We start from the raw sequence: 24,326 nt of genomic DNA on the forward strand, positions 1-24,326 counted from the left end.
AGATCAAGTGTCTTTGTTTTGCATTGGATGTGTGCATTTCGAGAAAATACTTTTAGTGTCTTAACATGCTTAAGGATGCTGTTTTATTGGCATTAATCATACATTTTTTATTCATTTTCAAAATCATGGAAACTTGCTGTTATGTAATGTAATGACCACTGTTGTTAATTATCGAACAAGTATGACTTGATTTTATAACCCACCCACAGAAAATGTATGAAAATGTTGAAACATCTATGGCAGGACTGGACTTGATGGAAAATATACAGTAACTTGTACAATTAGAAACTGCATGTTCTTTAGAGAATTGCTCAACTTGAATCTAAATTGACTAGGATTGCCAGTTTTCTGCCGAAGGTAGGTTGTTCTCTATGGGCACTCCAGCTTCTTCCACCAATATAAACTGGACACATCAAAACAGACAATTTTGCGGAAAGTGGCGTTTGACACCAACGATAAATCAATCAATCATGCAATAAGATGCAATCATACCTTATTTTCAAATTCTTTGTTGTTTTGGATTGTGAAGTCATATGTTTATAACACAACTTTTATTTCTATTAAAGAATTGACAATTTAATCAAATTCATGCATCAAGGAATGATATATAGTGTTAAGAATTGATTTCCTGTCAATAAATGCTGAACTCGCTTCTGGCTCTGGCTTCACAAGGTAATAGTGTTATAATCACTAAAATCAAGGATTGCAATAGAATGTATATGTTTCAGGATTAAATCTACAGTGTTCTACAGACTCAAGTTTGGTTTCCACTGACAAACTTTCTTTTTAATTTTTCTTTCAAGGTAGACATCTTGGCATCAATATCATCTAAACTTAATTCCTGTAATAAAAATATAACCATATAATTACTACCCCAGATTAATGATGGGTGTAACACTACTATAATTATACAACAGTACTGTAACTGTAAATTATATTTAAAATAGAGAAAACGTGTGTGTCTCACACCTTTGTTTATACCCATGAAGAATTCAACTATAAAAGACAACCTGTCTATTGTCAAAGACTTGTATATTGACCTCTAACATCACAGTACCCAAATTGATCCCATTTTGCCAAAAAATAGCAGTGTAAATCTTGCAAGTTTTTTTAGAGACTAAATAATTTGTATTTTTATAATTTGCCATTATTCACGTCTTTCAACATAGCAAAATATAAATAAATATGCACAAAACGGTCACATTATATATCAACAGATAAAGTGTCCTTAGAACAGAAACATCGCGGGCAACGTCCACAAAAATTCAACTTTGAAAAATGAGCAATTAAAATATGCCTGAAGCATCTATTTCTACAAAATGAATAATAAGGATGTACTATTGTTCTAAAAATGTGGAAAAATAAAACATAACATCAGTTATTTGATTTGAATTTAAGCATGGATGCAATTTAGGTACTCCTCATTACAGGATCTTGGGTCATTTGGAAGTCTGTTCAAACCCATTTTTCTATGATTCAGTATGGATTCAAAATAAAATGTGTGAAACTATATAGTAATTAAGGATACATCTACAAGATGAACACAGAATGGAAACTTTTGTCTGGATCTTAAATAAACTTAGGTGAAAAAACTGTCAAAATAGGTTCAATTTGGGTACCGTCACGTTAGCTGTCTTTAAGTATTTTGTCCAATCTGCTTCCTAATCTCAAGTGATGCAGTTAATGGAAAAGGAATATGAATTTAATGTGCCAAAAAATGCACTTTTTTTGTTGTTGCTAAAATAAAAAATTAAGATTTTTTGCATTGAAATTTATATTTGGGCTTTTCTATCCCAAACGGATTATTAAAACACACATTTGAGTGACTAGTCCAGCCTGTTAAATTTTTTTGATTTGGTCAGTTTAAGGAATAACAACTAATGGTGAGTCAATAATATTTGGTATGCAGATGTATTAGCATCGGCACATTTAATTTCCAAGGGGACTATTTGTTTTTGTGTCTTAATAATAATTAAGTTATGGTCTATTGACCTTGACACTTATATATTATTTATTGGATGTCCATACTTTCATTTTGCCAAGTCTAAAAGATAGTCCTATATTGTTACCACAGGTGCTTTATATTTCTGTGTCAACAGTTTATTGTGTTATTCGGTTTCTGTCTCATTTACATATACCCATAATCACTTTTTATTCATGTTAGGACATTGTAGTTCAACTTAAAATCATTTTAGGTGACGCTTGTGCTCAATACTAATTTAGCAACAATGTTCATGAAATTGGCCTTTTTTTCTAAAATTGGATAAATTGCCACTTTGACGTCACAATCAAATTGCATTATCAAGACTTACCTAATATTTCCATTTTCATAAAGGCCTTCATTTTGCAGGTTAAAAATGTAACCAATAATTATATCATCTAATTGTTTTATTTTCTGCCAATTTACAGGGCCAAATAAGAACCAAATGGTACCTTCTCCTTGGTGCATACAAATACATCAGACATCTTATATTTATAAATTATCAGTTATTTATTGGAATTACCACATCATTAGTGTCAATGGAGCAACTTCAGATTCATGTTCGAGGATCAAGAGCACAAAGTTGTCTCTATCAAAACTGATTCATGTTAATGGATACATAAATGTTAAATTTTACTACTTTAAAGTGGTTTATTTTCACAAAATTCACATTTCTAGGATCAAATCTGTTCCCAAGGTTTTATTTTTACCCTTTTCTCCTTATTATAAACTCCCTCAAAGATCAAACTTACCTGATCAAATGTTAAAATAGCAAAAAATAATTCCCCCAGTGGTGGATCCAGAACTTTTCTTGTTGGGGCCCTGCTCCAGTCATGCTTCAGTGATTCCCTATATAATCAACCAAATTTTTCCCTCAAAAGGGGAGGGTCCCCCCCCCCCTGGATCCGCCTATGCCCCCCTGAAAATGACCTACTTTACACTATATGTTTTAAATGGAATAATTACTTCATCACATCAATTTATGAATAAACAACTCTTAGACAGTAGAGTTCATATTTCAAAACTGAAAACCTGCCTATGATTCATATCCATGATATATATGATTATTTTTTAAAAATTGGGTCAAGTGATACCTTTATTTGTACACCAAGCATGTGACAGACAAATGAATAGATTGACAAATGGATGTGAGGATCATTATATCTGACTTCTTTGAAAGTGGGTAGAAAAACTAAAATAAGTTTTCATTAAAACAGAACAAATAGATTCTAGAATTACCTGATCAACACTGGTTTCCTGTTTCACAAATCTATCTACCTTTCTTTGTTTTTGTGGAGGAACCTGCAAATATATCAATTTATTGTGTTACTGTGAATTCATTATTATTTGTTGGATACCAATTTTCATGGTTACAGGCAAACCACGAATTTGAATGTTAAATGAACATGATGAATTAAAAGTTTTCTATGAGATTGTATGCAAACATTGGCAAAACCACAAAATCAAATATCCATGAAAATACAAGTTTTCCTCAATCCACGAATATTGGTACCCACGAAAATAAATGAATACACAGTATTCAAATTTATTTCAGAGGGCATTTGTTAAAATCATGCCTATTTTATGCATTTTCTGTCAATTCGTTTATGCCCCAAAAGAACATGGCCTTTATAAATATTACATAAAATTCGTCTGCTGCTCTACATTTCCATAACACAACAATTTTACATTTTTGCCCAAACTTTAGTTTTTTTAGGTTGACCAACTATAATTAGAAAAATTATAGGCCTTTGACCTACAATATTTCCTGTAAATAATAGCTGAGGGCCTTTTTTCATGCCTTGATAAACTGTACCTTTCATTTTTTTAATGATCAAATTAGAGCTTAATTAAGTTGACAATTTAAATAGTCCTATGTATATTAAACTCTAATTTGATCATTTAAAAAAATCGTAAGGGTTCTGCGGAACCCAGTGTCTCGCCTACTTTTGCTGTTAGTCGCAGGCTCAACAAAAATGGGGAAAAAATTATTAAAAAATTTTCCTCTAGATACTATCTTTTGATTGTAAGAAGTTCTGTTCAAGTTTGGTAAAAATCCAAGAAGGTTTATGAATCTATAAATGTCTTAAAAACTTTAACTGCAGACTGTACGTAATCTTAACTGGCATAAAACTAAGTCCATCTATAAGTAATATACGGAAAAACAGGAAATAAATTTTTACAAAATTTCCTTCTAGATACTAGCTTTTGATCATAAAGAAGCTTCTGTCCAAGTGTGGTACAAATCCAGGATAGTTTAAGAAAGTTATTAAAATTTTGAAAGCTTTAACCACAGAGTGAATGTAATGTTAACTGGCAGAAAAACTAAGTCCATTTATAAGTGAAATACGGATAAAACAGGATTTTTTATTTAACAAAATTTACTTTTGAATACTATGTTATGATCACAAACAAGCTTCTGTCCAAGTGTGGTACAAATCCAGGATAGTTTAAGAAAGTTATTAAAATTTAAAAAACTTTAATCACAGAGTGAATGTTATGTTAACTGGCAGAAAAACTAAGTCCATATATGAGTAAAATACAGATAAACAGGATTTTTTTTTACAAAATTTTCTTCTGGATCCTATCTTATGATTATAAACTATCTTCTGTTCAAGTTTGGTACAAATCTAGGATAGTTAAAGAAAGTTATTAAAATTTCAAAAACTTTAACCACAGAGTGAATGTTATGTTAACTGGCAGAAAAACTAAGTTCATTTATGAGTAAAATACAGAATAAACTGCTTCGCTGAGCACAGCTGGATACGCCCGCAGAGGTCCAACTCTGATCAGTTGGGGCAAAAATGGACACAATATTCAAGCTTGATACAGGTCTGAATTTTGATTGAAATTAAATATTTGACATATTATAGGTTTCTGAATAAATGTAGTCAAAGAACTTAAATTGGTTATATGAATTGAATTTATATTCAATTAAAGATTTCTTGCTGTTGTGCAATACACTATGCTGTTGCACAATACTTAGTAAATCTGTTGTCAGACTATATAAAGTTCAATTTCTTCTCAATTTCATATTTGAAATTTATGAAAATCAATAGGGAGATTACATCAATAGCTATAAATAATTCACCAAAATTTCATGAGAACTGCTGAAAACATTTTTGAGTTATTGTCCAAAAACTGGAAAATCCCCCCTTTTTTAATGAATAAAACCCCATAACTCAGAAATATAAAATCTAAAATTTATAAAATTCTAAAGGGAGCTTACATCAACAGATATAAACAATTCACCAAAGTTTCATTTGAACTGCTGAAAGCATTTTTTAGTTATTGTCTGAAAACTGGAAAATCACCCTTTTTTTATGAATAAATACTATCTTATGATCATAAACAAGCTTCTGTCCAAGTTTGGTTGAAATGCAGAATAGTTTAAGAAAGTTATTAAATTTTAAAAACTTTAACCACAGGGTGAATATTTGTGGCCGCCGCCGCCGCCGACAGAATGTAGGATAGCTATGTCTCGCTTTTGCGACAAAAGTCACAGGCTCGACAAAAATGAAAGGTACAGTATATCAAGGCATGAAAAACCGCCCTCAGCTATTATTTACAGGTAATATTGTAGGTCAAAGGCCTATAATTTTTCTAATTATAGTTTGTATACATCCACTTTGCAAAATTTACTTTTTGAGGACAACTTTTTAAATAAAGTCAAACCTACTGTTTGAATTGTTTCACTTTTTCATATCAAGGCTTTTAAAGCTAACTATATGGTAAAGGTTTTTCTCATTGTTGAAGGCTGTACGGAAACCTATAATTGCTTATATCTTCGTCATTTGAGCTCTGGTTGATGTCTCAATTGCAATCATACCCCATCTCCTTATTTTTATATAGGTCATATTTTATTAAGCAAAAGCCTGTCTTGTCAGGTTCCCCTCTTCTTAATACCTATGTATTTTGAACCTCAATTCAAAGGTCACCTCTCTTATACAGTCAGTTTTCTCTGGTCTCTAGGGTGACCTTTATATACAGGTTTGTATAAGTTGCCTAAAACACTTTAAATTTGTCTAATGTTTCCCTTTTATAACTATACTTATATGTACATCCACATGTCATTCCTTCTTTGATTAAAAGTATAATCTCATTATCAAACAAATGTATGTTTCATCAATGTTAATCAGTGGTAAATCAAATACACTAACTATGAATTTACTATGAATTTTTTTTTATTTGGAATTTAAGGGTGTCGATGAACCACAAAATTTTAAAGGTTCAAGGAAGTATAAATTTTTTATATGATTGTATTCAAACTTTGGCAAAAGAACGAAATCAAAATTTTCTTCAATCCACGAAAATTGGTACCCACAAAAATAAATGAATCCACAGTATATCATATAATACTTACACTGCGATCAAAGTATTCTGGAGAGATTCCTTCCAGGTATAAAATTCTGTTCTCCAGTTGTTTCAGTCTACTATATACATTGGTTTTATTGATCTTTGGACCTGCAAAAAGTAAAACATAAAATAAACACATTTCAACCTGAAAAAAAATCACAAATTTTGGTATTGTTTTTCAATAAATAAATTACCATTTCAAGCAAATATATAAGTACAAAGTTATTGTACACCAATGAAAACTATAAAAATTTCAGAAATTCATCAGATTTTGAATACCGGTTGTTTGAATAATTATAAATTTTACATAACCATTGTATTCACAATGCAAAAAAACAATTGACCTAAAATTACTTATATATATTTCTCTAATTTGTAACTGATTTATATTTCCCCTCACTGGTTGATTATTATTTTATAATCAACCTTTGATTATTATTTTATAATCAACAAGTGGTTTGTTTGATCTCAGTTCTTCACTGGTCAAAATTCAATTTTGCCATTAAATTTCTTGCTATCCTCTGAAATTTGATAGTCACAACTGTCACATCACCAAAAAAGGCAGCATGTTTGATGACTTCACATTGAAAAAAACTTCTTTTTACAAATCATTGAAAAGGGAAGAAAAAGTTTGCCTACATATTGTCTAAAAATCATTAAAGAAACAGAAAAGCGCAAGCCAGGGCCGACCGTGCTTTATAGCCAGTCAAGGTCGTTAAATGTTTGAATGTTTAGAAATGTTTTTTTAACTGTGTCAAGTAGAGAACTAGCATATCTCACGGGATGTAGTGGTAGAAGCAATATTTGTCATTTTTCATAATGATATTTATAACTGCAATTACATTTAAAAATGAAAATTACATAAAAAATTAATCTTTGCTCATTAAAGTTCTGTAATTTGGGTTACTGGAAATAAAACAACCAACAATAAATAATATAAAGTCCCCAATTACAGTAGAAAAATCAATAAAAAAAAAATAATAAATCAATCTACTAATGAACTCAAAATCATTAACTTTTTTTTTCTAACTTTTTTTATTTTCCTGCATTTGCGCAGAAATCTTTTCCTGTATCGTTTTTCTCGGGATTTGAGTAAAATATTATGGGGACGTGCCTTATAACAGTAAGCAAATCAATATAAAAATCAACATACTAATGAAATCATAGCGTTTCTGTGTTTACATTGAAAATGACGTCACAACTAAAATCCCTAACAACAGGACCAACATCGGAAACGTTTCAGTATTTCCATTTCCTTTTTAACAGATTCTGGAGTTAAAATATGCTTTAATTAAAAAAATAATTTATATGGACTTCGTCCCCTTTCACAGGTAACACCTGCCTCATATTATATTAATACATGTACCTGTTTTGATCTTAAGATGTTCCTCTATGTTACGAAGCCTCTCTTCAACTCCTGGAAGAACATCATCTGGTTTCTCTTCCTTAATTTTCAATGGACTGGTGATCTGTGTCTGTGGACCATAGAGATTTACTACTTTAGAAACTTAAATAGAAATATTTCAATAAAATCAATGATTAATTATTCAAAATATGAGATTTATCAAGATTTTTAGTTTAAGTTTCATATTTCTTTTGTAAATTATATATAATAATATACATGTATATATTTAATGTGATTAAACAACTGGCACAACAGTTGATAATATGGCATTATTTTACAATGACACATTCCAATGAAATATATACAAGTCAATAAAAACATAATATTATGTATCCACTCAGATTTCATGTCATCATATTATACAAAGGGAAATAACTCAAAATTAACAGATGTTTTTCAACTTTATTCTACCAAGAAGTGATTGCATTGGTTTTCAAAAAACTGTATGTACCCTTGTATCCCTTATAATATTGAAAAACTGTGATAGAAAAACATACAAAAAAAATATTTCTCACCTTTAATGTGGCTCTTTCCGCCAGGTCTAGATAAAAATACAGCATTTACCCTGGCACAACTGTCATCAGGGTCTAAATATAATTGGATACAAATTTGTTAATAGGATGATTTATTCCCCTTGTAAAACACAAACCTAGGTTGTATTTATCTATAATATTTAGATGAAATTATGCTTTTAATAGCTAAGGCACAAAAAAGATAAAGATAAGAGAGAGACCCAAACAACTATTCCACTCTCTGTTCTCTATGGCAAAACAATGTAATATATTTTATCTGCTTCAATATTGTAGCACGTGCTAACAAGGTCAACAATAATTGGAATGAAAATGCACTTATTATAAAAGTGTTAATTTTTCATGGCCATTTTTTTTAGGTCATTTAGTGTTGTAGTAAAATGTATTTGCATCACTGTAGTCTATAGACACTTGATTTCTGTACTATTATAGTATAACATGAGTTCCAGTTTATTGTACCATGTAAAATCTCAGCACCAATCTATGTATTTGATATTTTCTCAGTTGTCTGTTTTTATCCGAGTTCAAAAGTTTTACTGTGTATGTCAAAAAAATGACTGGATATCCTAGTCAATATCAAATAATTTATGGTAAGAAAAATAAAAGGTGGATAGCCTACAATTCAAAATACTGCATATAGTTCTGGAAAGTTTTGTTGAGAGTATTAATTAATCATGCAAAAATTTAAGCCATTGAGAATTGATCTTTTGTTAAATGATAAACCAGCTCTGAAAGTTTCCTGATTAATTTTTTCATTTATCTCAGAGTTTTTCAGGGGGTGAGGCCCCTTGCCCTATTTCCATGAGGCCCTGCCCTTATTTGTAGAAGTTTAAGGTACTCTAAAAGTGTAGTCTTAAGCGCTAAAGAAACCCTTAAAGTGTTGCCATTCATGCTTCACGTGTTCTCTGAATAAAATAAAATGCTCCGCTGGGCCAGCTTGATACGACCGCAGAGGTCGAACCCAGAACAGTTGGGGCAAGTATGGACACAACATTCAAGCTTGATACAGCATTGAATTTGGATTGTGATTAAATATTTGACACAGCATAGGTTTCTGACACAGAATGAATGTGGTCTAGGAACTTAAAAAATTTTAATTTACCTATTCAAACCATATCATTATTATTTGCTTTAATATATAAATCAGAAATAACCAATTTAAAATGGAAAATTTTGAAGAAAATAAAAAAGGAAAAAAAATCCCTCCCCCAAATTTTTTGAACCCCCTTAAAATTCATCACCCCCAAACTCAATCCCAGCCTTCACTTTGTGGTATGGTACCTTGCAGTACAATTTCAGAGAGATCCATACACTTGAACACAAGTTATTGTCTGGAAACTAGAAAAATGCTTGTTTTTAGGCCCCTTTTTGGCCCCAAATTCCAAAACGTGTAGGGCAATTACCCCCAAACTCAAACCAAGCTTTCCCTTTTTGATATGAAACCTTGTAATACAATTTCATAAAGATCCATACACTTACACACAAGTTATTGTCTGGAAACTAGAAAAATGTTTGTTTTTTGCCCCTTTTTGGCCCCTAATTCCTAAAATTTTGAGGCAATTATCCCCAAAATCAATCCCAGCCTTCCCTTTGTGGTATGGTACCTTGCAGTACAATTTCAGAGAGATCCATACACTTGAACACAAGTTATTGTCTGGAAACTAGAAAAATGCTTATTTTTGGCCCTTAATTCCTTAAATTTTGAGGCAATTACCCCCAAAATCAATCCCAGCATTTCCTTTGTGATATGGAACCTTGTGGTACAATGTCAGAGAGATCCATACACTAACACACAAGTTATTGTCTGGAAGTTACAAAAATGCTTATTTTTGGCCCCTAATTCCTTAACTAATGATACCATAACCCCCAAAATCAATCCCAACCTTCCTTTTGTGGTATTGAACCTTATGGTAAAATTTCATAGAGATCCATTCACTTAAACTAAAGTTAGAGTGCAAAAACCAATGTGTCTTGGGACAACGACAACGACGCCGTCATACCAATATACAACCGCCACTCTTTCTTTTTTGAAAGCTGCAGGAAACACTACATACCCTCATCTGTGAAAACAGAACAGAACTCTTTCCTATTGTACTCATCTACTTCTTGTCTTTTCTGTTCAATAAAAGCAGCTATTCTTCTGTCTATCTTTAAAAATAAAATAATAATAGCATGCTATCTTTACAGCTTATGATTTTGTTAAAATTGCAGTGAAACTCTTTTAACAGGAATAGGTTTAATAATCTTCTTTAGAACCAGGAAATTTCTATTCATCTATAAAATAATTCACATCAAACATACATCTGAATTGGTGGCAGACACAGATACATGTAAAAGAGAGGCACAAGATACCAAAGGGACATTCAAACTCATAAGTCGAAATAAGCTGACAAAGTCATGGTAAAAAAAGAAAAAGACCAAAACACAACAGAGAAAAACTAAAGACTGAGCAACATGAACCACACCAAAAACTAAGGGCAATCTCAGGTGCTCCAGAAGGGTATGTAGACCCTGCTACACATGTGGCACCTGTCCTATTGCTCATGTAAATATAAACCCAGTGATAAGTCTAATTAGGTAGGTCACATTCTGGGAAAAGAGGACAGGATTGGAACATGCCAGTCGTCATCTGTGAAACAGATATTCCATAGCAGTCAACCAACTTGTGATGGCATTCATAAAATCTAAGAAGGAATCATTTCAACTTCACCACTTGGATTTCTTGGTATTATAACTTCCTTGTGAGCAGCAACCCTATATCAAGGAAATCATGATAGGAAATACAAGCTCTGGAATGTTGTATCAACTGAGCGATATATACTTCATATGCAGGCGCTGCTGGAATGTTACTGCATAGAAATGGAAAGTTCACAATTGGGAAGCTGAAAGCATCTCTTTGTCATAAAGTTTGTTTTCAACTGACCCTTATTGTAAATTTCTAGATGTAAGTCAAGATATGAGACAGACTTAACTGTATCTGTTGTATCCAAATGTATCTGAATGTAACAAATGAAATGGGTTTTGTCTGTCAGCATGTGTGTCAGTCTCACATAACTGCCACATTTTTCTTTCCAAGTACTAATGGCAGCTCCTTGGTATTTAATACCATACTACATAGAAATGGACATGCATTAACATTTATATGGTAAACAGGAAGTAAAATTGCCTTCACCTGAAAATGTGTAATTGTAATACTTTTCCAGATAAATTTTGGTATTAGAAAAGATATATGCTCAATAAAAGTATGTTCTGTGTGTCAATCTCATATTTCTACCACACTTTATTCATATTAAAGATAAATTTGTATCTTTTGTAAAGGGGGAAAAATCTTGCAAACTCATGACAAGGTAGAAAACATTTGAACTGAAGGAAATTGATTAGCAAGCCTGAGCCAACATATAAACCCCATTTCAATGAAAAGATAGAAGTCCTCCCTCAATAATAAAAATTGCTCCTATTTTTTACTTTTTACTACAAATAATGACTTCCTACTAAATACCAACCTCATCATTGGAAGCTTTGATTTGAATAAGATGTGATTCATCATTTCTGTTAGAAAGCTGATTTCTGTTGGCTTCTTCTAGATGTAATTCATCTGTCTTGTTAGGTTGCTGAATTTTATATGTTTCTTCTTGTCTCTTTCCACTTGAATCAAATTCTTCAGCTTGCATACTGTTTACATCATTGACTGCTTAAAATAATATTACATTTTTTGCACATCATTAGTTCTAAAAAAAGTAAGCTAAAATGACATACAAGAGCTGAACTTGAAGTAAGCCATTAATTTATCCATGCTAGGAAAATTCTGCTCGAAGAAGGAACTGAAGAGTAACGAACATGCATGTCAGTAATAACTAGGGATGTTAACTCGGTGAACAATTACTAATCGAGTACTCGTTGGTTTTATGAATACGTATTTTACATTCTGTGGTTTTTTGTTTAACGGACGAAAATCCATCTACATTATAAGTATCTGGTACAAGGAATTACACACCAAAATTAAAAGCTCATTACCTACAAGTACTAATTAAGTAAAAAAAAACAATGATCTAATCAATATAATTTAATGAACACTTATTTAATATCAAACAATAGTATTTCGTAATCGTTAAGAAAACACATTTAATGTTTACAAAGGCGTAAGGATCAGAAGTTTAACTTTTCACTGAGGGTCACCAGAGGATGCAAAGAATTCATTTTATTTGGAAACATTTTCTTGTCAACTATTATTGGGGACAGTCGGTTTTTCAATTTTGTAACTAACACAGTCTTGCAGACGAAAATATTTGCTCTGATGGTACTGATGTGACGGAATGGCTGACATGTTTAGTTTAAAGTGTTAGCCTAGGTATAGGCCACATATTTTCAATTTAGCACAAGAATTCGAAACAAAATGCATTTTATTTACTAGTATGATTTACCAGTGATGTTTATTTAATTTTCCGAAAGAGGTTCTCAAGAAGATCAATTTTATATAAAGAAGACAGCAATATTCTAACAGGAAACCGATTAGTCGAGTATGGTTTTGGTATTCGATACTAGGTACTACCAAGTGATACCTGAATACTCGAGTACTCGTTGACATCCCTAGTAATAACATAATCTGATGAAAATATAATTAAAGAAATGGTAACATGTAACTGATAAAAAATTAAAAAGGGAATGTCTTTATTATGCTAAAATTATCAGTAAAGAAAAAACACAACACGACCTAAATACTCACCACTCTCATTTTGTACTTTTGATTTAATGCAGATAGACCATTATGTAATTCCCTAAGACATACATGTAATATGAGGACAAAGTCCTCATTTACAGTTGAAAATTCAGTAAAAAGCAAAAATCAATATACTAATGAATCCAAAATCTTTTTTTTTCAGCTTCCTGCATTTGCACAGAAATCTTTTCTAGTATGGTTCTCTCTTCCAGTATTATTTGTCTCGGGGCTTTGAAAAAGTAAACTCATCATAGATATCAGGATTACAATTTTGTACGTCAGATGCGCATTTCGTCGACAAAAAACTCATCAGTGACTCTTAAATCAAAAAAGTTTAAAAAGCAAAATAAAGTACAAAGTGGAAGAGTATTGAGGACCCAAAAGTCTGAGAGGTTTGCCAAATAAAGCTAAGGTAATCTATAAGATATCAATTGGTTTCCCACAAACTTTTTGTACATGTATCTGATTACCAAAAGAAATTTTGGCAGTTAATAAACAATGAAAATAAATTCAGTATTGTTTCGAATGAGACTACTGTAGTAAGTGCTTATTCAGCATATGATTTTATAGCAAACAAAATGTATTCTGTGGGGAAACGAGTCACCTGGTCAATTAGGCAGATTTCTGATACAGAAAGATTAATAAATGATACATGTACATGTAAGCCAACTGTTTATCTTTGTCGTTTAAAGGGGTAAATTATTATATCTCAAAAGACTATAATATTGAAAGAACTTTACCTGAAGATAGCGTACATTTGTTTACATTGAAAATTACTTCATAACTAAATTCCCTAACAACAAGACCAACGTTGGAAACGTAAACCCGCATTTCCGTTACTTTTTCATCAGAAATTAAAAATATACTTGGAATTCGTTATTTTGTACAGGGTTATTTATTGTTTTGCCCTTGTTGAAGCCAATGATGTAGGGTATCTCAAAAGTTACGGGTTTATTTTTAATACAGTTTTTTTGTGTTTTTTTTGGTCATATTTGTAAAATGTAAAAATAATTAACAGCCTTGTACTTTTGTAGTACAATTTACTGTAGTTTTATTTTTGCAAAAATCAGTATTTAAATAATTATTCTGATATTCATACGTACTTCGTCCTTTTTCACAGGAAACACCTGCCTCAATTATATTGGTTGTATACTATTCCCAGCTACATGAATTCCTTTTTGAACTTTACACACAATTTAGATTTTAGTTGAAATGCCTACCTGTATTCTACCTCGTTTACTCACTCGACCATATTTTTATAGATAGTATTCCAGTTTTTTCAATGCATATATTTACCTTATCGATCTGCGGCGTTGTAGCTTCGAAAATAATCAAACAGAATGTAAAAATACATTTTTCAGCATTTCCTAACGTGCTAAATATTATACCGGAAGTCAATATTCTAGGTCATAAAATGTTGGATGGTGCGAACGTGATATTTTCCCGGGACCAATAGATGTCTTTATTCCCTAAACCTCGTCATACCAAAATTACAAGTCAAATCAGAATTTATTTTGCTTGATACTGTTTATCATTAAAACATTAAATCAATCTTTAATAAATGTAGTTTTACCATAAATTTGCTAAAAGGCGAAATCTAATATTTTCGGATTAGGGACTGGTCTGGTCATTTGTAACCTGAAGGGAGTAGGAATAAAATAAGGGGGGGGGGCTTGAAAATTTAAGGGAATGGAAAGGGGGTGTCCAATTTTTCAATCTACAGAGGGGCGGGGCATCGAATAATTTTTGCGACCCACACCCAACTCTTCCCCATACAATAAACAAATATATTTTTTTGCACAATAGATGATTTTTTTTTCGTCTTGCTCCGCTCGACTCAATTGTTAAGATTCAAATCCTAAATTTCAACATCTTCTTCCAGGAATGTATTTTTATCTGAAGTTAGTTTACCAGGATATATATGAACAATGTACTGAAATTGATTGGTAAATGTCAATGGCACCATAACCGGCATATTCCTTTGGTCCCTTCTGACGGTGTAATAACATATTTCACAACTTGCTTCCTATGCCCATGTCTGTGGTTGATTTTAGATTTCAATGAACATAATTTATGTATAATTAGTAAATTTAAAGGCAGGGATTTTATTACCACAAATTAATAAAAACCTTTACCAAATTATTTCATAGATATAAAAATTTGGTTAGAAAGTTTGGCTGTATCCCTTTAATACAAAAAGGATATCCTATCCTAATTTTTACGGTGATGTTGTTAATAAAAATTTAGACATATTCCATGTTAACTAATTATTCCTTTGATGACAATTATTCTTAAGATTATCAATTTAACACAGAAGTTAAATCTTTAAATATTGTTTTATAACAGTACTATATGTTGCTATATATGTACAGTAATCATAACTTATGATTCTACATCCTGTAGATACTGTTTACTTATATTTTGTCATTGCACAAGGTCATGCGTTTCTCAGACTGTTTATGACGTTTTTACACTTAATCCTTTGGATGTGTACTGGTTGATACTTTAGTCTGAGAAAACATGATTTATTTATTAATTGCAATGGGTTTTGAAATAGCTTCCAGTAACTGCGAGTACTCTTTGTTCGGTGCTTTGTTTCTATTGTTTTTGTGCCTCTTACCGATCTTTTGAGTTGAAAACTGCACCTGATTTTTACAGTTTGTTCTTATGTTGTGCTAGCTGTTACACCGCTGTCCCAGGTTAAGGAAGGGTTGAGTGCTCACACACATGATAATCCTGCCACATTCTTTCTGTGCCTGTCCCAAGTCAGAAGCCTCTAGTACACTGGTTGTCTTGGTACAGGTCGGTCATACATGTATGCATGTATGTTTGTTATAAAGAATAACAGTATTGAAAGTGTTTCTTTTGGGGGGGTTGAAATTTTCATGTCTTTGGAAGGTGGGGGTCTTGAATTTATTTTCCTTCATCAAGGTGGGGACTTGAAAAAAATAAGAGAAATTCTAATGTTTCCTCCCACCCCCTCCAATGAAAGAAAATGACCAGTCCCTTAGTAAAAATTTTTCAAAATGTGGTTATGCCAAAAAATTGCTTTTAGTAGGTGATATGTATGAATTGAAAAATACACCGAAAATTCTTTTTATCGGAAATACATTTGAAGTACAAGTAAGACTCACTGAACAATACCAAACAAGTTAAAATTTGGCACTGTTACTCTCAAGAGTTCAAAATACATGTATACTTGGAGAGACAAAACAACATGTACGATAATTGCCAATTTTCCACCGGTTAAATAAATGTGTTACATTTCATGACGGATACCATCACGAAAAAAAAAATTGAGTGTATAAAACAGTAATTTTATTTCTAGTAGCAGTGACCTTGATCTTTGACCTGTTGACCCAAAAGTCTATCCTTTATTTTGTCCCTTCCTTATATGTTTCATTTGAATCAAACAAGGGAAACTCAAGCTACCATTTGGAAACAATGTCATGTTCGTGACTTTAAAATTTACTACTGTGTCATTTTCCTGGGTTTAACATTTACTGCTGTGGCATGTTCCTTGCTTTATCATTTACTACTGTGTCATGTTCCTGGCTTTATCATTTACTACTGTGTCATGTTCCTGGCTTTATCATTTACTACTGTGTCATGTTCCTGGCTTTAACATGACTATGGAATTGTATAATATCAGTATTTCTTTACTCTTTCAACATGTCTGGTCTGTCTTCGTTTGGAGTTTATGCAATTGGTTTTGCTTCCATTTGTTTTGTCTGTTTGTACCTAAACTTGTAATGTTTCTTCTGTCGTCGCCCGTATTTTACTTTCATATTTTGTAACTGGTTCTTGAACTTTTCATCTTAGCTCATCAACTTCCATTTTGTAGCGATTAATCCATTTCAAATAAGATCATGAAATCAACTATTTTGTACTTTTTGTCAAAACATTATGCCAAGTAAACTTTCATTGTGTACCTAAACAAATGTCTATTACAATACAAAACAACATAAGGAAAAAAGAAGACAAATAAATAAGAGGTGTCGATTGATAAACTATGGCTTGTATCTAACATTTTACGAATATACGTATATGAAATATACAACATAAACACAAAACCAACAAAAAGCAAAATTTACAATTAGCGAAAACATAAACAAACAAACGAAAAAACCATAAAACAAACAACACAAAAACAAACAAAAAACAATCAAACAGACGTACAAAATAGGTTTTTAATTTTTATGTCCCCTTTAAGAACTGTGTGAATACGATTCAAATTTTGAGGAGCACATTACCTTGGAATACTAGTATTTTGAAACAATCTTTTTACATGTTATGGGAAAAAAAATTGTGGTTACCGTGGTTACGACCAGTAAGCTAAGAGTAAAGTGGATTTGTTATTTAAATTTTCTGATAAAAAAAACCTGGTAAGATAATCCAGTTGGATATAAAAACGTCTATTTAAAAATTACCACAACTAGTTATGATTAACAAGTTTGAATTGTATTACTATCCTTTTTTTAACAAACATTAGATGTCGTTAGTCGGTGTCGAGAGTTATTGAAAATGTCTAATAGCGGAACAGAACCTGTTTACCATTCCAGAGCACATGATTTCACTCCCGATTTTTGGTGGGGTACTTGCTGCTTAATCTTTTGTTCCTTGTATTGCATTTCGAGAACTTCTGTTTGTTTTTTCCGGTTTTTCTTCCGAATATGGTGTTGTTTGTCCTGCTTTGACTTACAATTGTGATTGTCCTATTGGTATTGTGATTGTCCTATTGGTATTGTGATTGTCCTATTGGTATTGTGATTGACCTATTGGTATTGTGGTTGTCCTATTGGTATTGTGATTGTCCTATTGGTATTGTGATTGTTCTTTAGATAAGACTACAATAAACACTTTTTGTTATAAAACGTATAATTTCTCCACCTATGTTTACCTAATACTATCATAAGACAGTCCTGACAAAAACCGTTATGCGAGAGTTTCGAAAATGTTGCTCTGCGCCTCAGGATGTATGAATTTTCCACACCGGTGTAAAATTCTGTACACCCCTGATTACACCAAGATAACTAATAATCTCTAACTGATAACACTGATTCGACCAGCTCAATTTCTAGAAAAAATATTTGTGGATATTAGTATCCAACATTTCGTACAATTTTATGTTTTGTATCAACTTTTCAGTTGATATGTAACAAAACATTGTAAACAAAAAAGATTAGGCTGTTTATTTTTAAATGTACTCTAGTACTATATAACTATTAAATCGATGTAACGCTTAATCTGAACAACGCCTAAATATATTAATAGGAAAAAAAGTTCTATCTAGACTGTTAGCTATGAGTGTTGTTTATTTAATTTTATGCAGCGTACACAATTGGTATGTAGAACATTAAGGTAAATTCGTTCTTTTTTTCAGAAGATACATTGTACAATATAGTACAATCTATATTATTTCGCTCAGGCAATTAATATCTTTGAACACAACCAATGATCATTGACGAACACATTGGAACCTACTGTAGTGTTGATATCTATATAATGTATATAGGTAAAAGGCTATCTATACAATGTGTATAGGTAAAAGGCGATCTATACAATGTGTATAGGTAAAAGGCGATCTATACAATGTGTATAGGTAGAAGGCAAAATTAGTTTACCGATGGTCAAAACCAATTTTGAATACTAGTATACAAACCAAAGAAAAACACGAGGGAATCGCGTGATGTAGACCTTTTAAACGTGATGTTGATTTCAGTCGTTCTTCTTCACAACCCTGATATAGGAGTATTTCCGTTACACGGGTGTCATTCGGTATATCGAGAAAAAAGATCGTGAAAGAATACCTAAAGGTGGTCAAGTATTACGATTGGATCGTGAAAGCTCTGGTATAGGATCGTGAATTCAATCTTATCGAGAGGACATAATAATGCAAGGTCAATTACTAATCTAATATAATGAATAATACGGACAAATTTACAAACAAATAAAACTGTCTGTCAAAATGGTTCAACATAATGATCAGTATCTCAGAAAAATCAAGGTTTAAAAGTAAACCGTTCTTACAAAACTACAAAATGCAGATTGCTCCTCGACATTTCAATGACATTAAATATGTAAATAAACAAGATTTTTTTCATAATTCGAATGACTTAACAACTTTTCTTTGAAAAATGTCATTTCATTTTAATGATTCAAATGATTCTTACAGTTATTTTGTGTAAGCATAATCAGAATTTTGGCAAAAAATTGGGAATATTTACAAATAAATGATTTTTTGGATCGTGAAAGATCGTGTACCGCTTTTTGAAGATCGTGAAAAGGATCGTGAAAGATCTGATGTTACGAAAACGTTCGACTCATTATTCAATTATATGGTAATTTATATTTTTAATTGGTATAGCAAATATTGGATTTGCATGACTCATTCCGGTTCTCTTTTGTTGGTGAATAGAGCTATAATCGTTCAATGCCATTGGATCTGATTATCTTATAATACCAAACCGACTAGGTGCCTTATAGCAATATCAGTCCTATTTTCCGTCCTTCATAAGTTTTGATTTCTTATACAAATTTAAGATTGAGAATAGAACTTAATCGGCTAAATTACAGTTCAAGCTGGGCATCATGCACAATCGATCGCGAGGTACGTTGATTGGTAATTTTCCCCACTTATTGCATGTACAATGACGTATAGCTATTGTGAACAGACTGATCGAACAATCGAGTACAAATAACGTTATCTTGGTACCTTTTTAGTTTATGTCAGCGCAGCCATGAAATAAACAATAAATTAGCCAATATTGTCATACGATGTACGCATGAACGATACTCCTTATAACTGAAGTACACATCCCTTACAAAAAAAAAAAAAAAAAAAAACAAACGTACACATGCATATACTTCCAGGGTGGATGCATTAAGCATTACAGATACATATATACTTTTACTTTTTCAAAAATTTACGCTCCTGAAGGTCCTTTTATCTTGGAGATCTACTTATCTAGACACGTTTTAGTTATTTTAATAACTTTGAAGGAAAAGTGTTAAAAAAAAGTGAAAAAAAAATGAAAGCATTAATATCATTAAAATAATTACACGCTTCAATTAGTTGCAGGTATATCAATTGGTAAAAGATATATTGTTTTCTGATTATTAAGTATGGTCCATCGCGGGACGTTTGCGCTTTTTGATAGGACATTTGCACTAATTAATGGACATTTGCGCTTTTTCAATAGGACATTTTCGCTTTCTCAACATAACATGAAAAATCATTTAATATAAAAAAAAATACACAAAACATTCATACATTTATATACAGCTAAAAGCATCAACCTTTCCCCATCATGCTTGTGTCAGATGAAAACATCAACACTCCAAGAGAGTTGATGGGAGTAAATTCTTTATTACAACCATAACTCTTTCTAAAATTCAACAGGTACAGCAGGTGGTGTAAAAATAAAATTTCGTTCTTCAAAAATTGAAACAATCTTAGATAAACTATGATGGTACAGTTCCTCGGACTATCCATGCAACAGAATAACCACAAGAGGAATACAGCTTCCAATTTTAATCCACTAATAAGGAAGCTAATTGAAGAATTTCGGTCAAAATTTAATTGTTCCGTCCGTTAAAGTTTCGTTTTCTCTATCGTTTACCGAGAAACCGGTGCTTTACACTTGCGCTCATTACCATTACATTTGCACGCAAAAATCATTACGTTTGCGCACAGCTTTAGATTACATTTGCGCGCATTCTTTTAGAGATAAACTCAGGTAAATAAGGTAGATTATACTTATCTTTTTATTTAACTAATATTTTCGAGCACAAAAAGTCCATTTAATTACGCACACTCACTTAGTCCTGGAACAATATACAGATAAAAATGCAGAAAAATAGTAAATCTAAAGATTAAAAGTACTAATTTCACACGTGGCAACATGCTCAAAAATATACGTAACACGCTTGGATTCTGCTGGATGCCCAAAGACTTGGAGCAAAATGGGAATCCAGTGAATATCTACGATGCATCTCTATGAAATATCTCCTGACTTAAGTGATCTGTCTATGCGGAAAGTAAATACATCGTCCCCCCCCCTCCATTTATTTCTGACAAACGAATCTCCATGTGTGTGTCTTGGTGCAATTTTACAAATTGAATTGAATTATTCATTAAATTGCCATTTGGTGAAATAATGAAATAAAATGCTATTTACTCTGAAATATTCGCAAATGTAAGCAAAGGCTGCGCGCAAACGTAAACAGAAATTAATCCCCAAAAGCGCGAAAAATCTAATGCGCCTCCAGAAACGTATACTATATTCTTTATAATATGTCTGGTTTACCCGAATTTTTTTTTTCTGAATTTCTCGTTTGTTCGGACGAACTTTAACATCTTTCCATGACATTTTGGTAAATTTTCTATAGATTACAGGTATACAACTATTATAGGTAAAAAGCACGAATGTCTTGTCAATTTTGTTCAGGTGTAACAAAGTTAAAAGCGCAAATGTCCTTTAATGTTACAGGTAAAAAAGCACAAACGTCCTGCGTCTGTCTGGTCACGCATTGTCTTTCACGATCGAGATAATGCGTTGCTCGATCTTTCACGATCAAGCTTTAATGAAAAATCAACAAAATTCAGTGTTTTTAAAAACAAAATGAACGGTTTCAAGGGAAAAAAAATTATATTTTACTGTATTATCTGTCACACAAAAGATTCAGTTTCAAATATATCATTATATTTTGGAATAATGTCATTATAGGTACAAAACTTGTTCTTTTTTTAATGAATCCCATAGACTTGTGTTGCACCTTTTGTGTTTTCTCATAAAGTACTGCATATTTTATTTATCTTATTGCACAGTATTATTGAAAAAGTTGAATCATTTTGACAGACATAATTTTTTTTTCGGATTTGTTCCGCGTTTTGAAAATACAACAGATTTTTCACAGATTTTGAAGTAGAATTTTAATTAATTACATTCACGATCCGATACCAGATCTTTCACGATCCGATCGCAATGCTTGACCACCGTTATGTATTCTTTCACGATCTTTTCTCTCGATATACCGATTGACAGCCGTGAAGACAGAACAAAATGCACGTTACTACTGAGAAATAAGAGGTTGACAACAAAAAAATTTGACAACAAAAAAAAAAATCAAATCGCGGCGTGAAGTAGACGTGTCATAGATATATTATAAATGAAAACAACACTTAATAAATTTCATGCGTACGACGCGCTTTTCTGAGTTCAGGAACGCTCAAAGCGAATATTTGAAAGCCAAGAATGTATAAGAACCGAAACAGTTGAAGAATTATATGACAAAAAAGGACCGTGATAAAACAATAACCAAATACAGTCAACTTTACCTGAGGGAGTTGAAACCTTAGTTTTTAATCATTTATAAATTTATAAACGGACAATTTAAGAAAGGTTATTTAATAAATCATGTCAGTACCGAAGAACGGACTACTGATCTGAGGATACCCTAGGGGACTGATAGTCACCAGCAGCGGTATTGACAAAGTGCTGTAAAAATGAAAACAACACTTAATAAATTCATTCGCTCGAAGCTCTTTACTAGATTTATCTTCATCAGCAACGTCCATCTGTTTCAATGAAAAAAAATCTAGATACGAAATATACCTTCTAGTTTAGGTAGCATTCTTAGCAGCAATAAAACCTCTGTTTCTTTGCTTTTTTGTGTGTTTTCTGCTGTGCATGTACTAATTTTGTGTCATGGATGGATACCCCGTATTGGAATACATATTGCGAGTACTCATTAATTAAATTGAAAAGTAGTTTATTGGACATCATCAATTAATCTGAACGTTAAACTAAATAACTTGACGAGATCACAAATGCTTTTTGTCTTTAAAAAGGCATTGTATGCATTTCCTTCATATGAATACAAAACAATTCTACGTGATGGTAAGGACGATTACTACATGAACCTATTTTAATACTTATCGTTTGTTGAAATATCAATCCACCAAATCCCTACAAACAAGTCCAGCATTTTAATTATATCGTCTTCGTTTTAAACCAAGACATATCTGAAACTCGATTATCAGTGGGGACTATCATTTACATTTCAGTTTAAATCTCTTTACCAATTTGTAAACTATGCAGTTTAGGCAAATTTGATATGCATATTTTGATGTCTTATTTATATTTTGCATCACATTAGATAGAAAAGAGTAATGGAATGAGGGTATTTAAACGACCAGAACAGTAGCAGAACAACTTATGATATCTTACAAAAAGCATAAATATACATCTTATGAAAAAAGTAATTGTTTTGTCAAAAGAAATGTATTTTTAGTCCAGATGGTATACTTTTCGTTTACTGTTTTTCGTGTTAGTGCAATCTACACATGTATAAAGCTGATATTTTCTTACAAAAGTATATATCCCTAATATAGATATAAGCAATGAAATGAAATCCACATTTATTTTTATTATTCACTGTTCTATAACAATAAACCTGCAATTAAGAAGTTAATTCAAATTTTACAGGTAGACATTGACTTCCGATGAAATATTGGGAAAAAGATTTGACCCTGTGAAACAGTCACTGTTGGATGAGATACTCAATATTTAATCGTTGTTCATTTGAATATACCACAAATATTTAAAACGAAAATTTGGAAAGTTATTAAAATTAATTATTCATAATCATGTGCAATTTCAAAGTCGTGAAAAAAAAATATATAAATTTTGATGAGAAGGTGCGATAAAGCTCACGACTAAAAACAATTATCAAAGTTTCAAATCTGACAAGAATATCATTGTATGATGTCAATCACAGGATGTATAAGGTACGTACTAACTGAGACTAATACATGAAACTGGGATTAATCCCAATGACATTGCATATTACATTATATCACAGGTAGAATAATAGGCGCCTGATATTCCCAATATATATAGCCCTGTATACCACGGGTTATCCGATGGAGAACGACTGTTGTAAAGTTGTCACATGTTTAGACGTATATAATTAAATTATAATTTGATGTGACGGCATAGGTAATTACATTATCATCCTTTCCGACGGACAAAGCATAGCTGATCTGAAAGATACACCATCCTACTTGCCATTATACATCATTTTCTGTGTTACAACCTAGATAAAGCCGGCGAGGAAAGGTATTACTCGTCAAACGAACACAATATTTTTATATAGCCTAGTTGGTCGAGTGGTCTAGGCCGCTGGATACAGTGCAGGTGGTGGTGCCACGATGTCACAGAAGCAGGGTTTCGAATCCCGCTGAGGGAAGAACAAAAAATTTGCTTACGCAAATTTGCAGATCTAATATTGTTGGGATAAATTTGAGACGAATTATATATATATATATACAAC

The 24,326-nt window shown here is 31.9% G+C and overlaps 1 protein-coding gene across 4 annotated transcripts; it reads right to left on the reverse strand.

The window, feature by feature from the left end:
- Positions 1-536: 536 nt before the first annotated feature.
- LOC127704877 (MAP3K12-binding inhibitory protein 1-like) lies at positions 537-23,012 on the reverse strand. 4 transcript variants are annotated; one of them, XM_052209112.1, is made up of 8 exons: positions 22,927-23,012; positions 11,776-11,963; positions 10,327-10,420; positions 8,258-8,329; positions 7,704-7,844; positions 6,345-6,445; positions 3,221-3,283; positions 537-841 (listed from the first exon to the last, which is right to left on the reverse strand). In XM_052209112.1, the coding sequence occupies exons 2-8, from the start codon at positions 11,941-11,943 to the stop codon at positions 755-757; spliced, it is 726 nt and encodes a 241-aa protein (XP_052065072.1). In that variant the 5' UTR covers positions 11,944-11,963; positions 22,927-23,012; the 3' UTR covers positions 537-754. The 4 variants fall into 4 exon arrangements, with proteins under 4 accessions (XP_052065072.1, XP_052065073.1, XP_052065071.1 ...); XM_052209113.1 differs by lacking the exon at positions 22,927-23,012 and adding an exon at positions 14,210-14,626 and having other exon boundaries at positions 11,776-11,960; XM_052209111.1 differs by lacking the exon at positions 22,927-23,012 and adding an exon at positions 14,286-14,625 and having other exon boundaries at positions 11,776-11,960.
- Between the last annotated feature and the right edge of the window lie 1,314 nt (positions 23,013-24,326).

The sequence above is a fragment of the Mytilus californianus genome, unplaced genomic scaffold (genome assembly GCF_021869535.1).
Source record: "Mytilus californianus isolate M0D057914Y unplaced genomic scaffold, xbMytCali1.0.p SCAF_6, whole genome shotgun sequence".
In the NCBI taxonomy this organism is placed as follows: domain Eukaryota; kingdom Metazoa; phylum Mollusca; class Bivalvia; order Mytilida; family Mytilidae; genus Mytilus; species Mytilus californianus.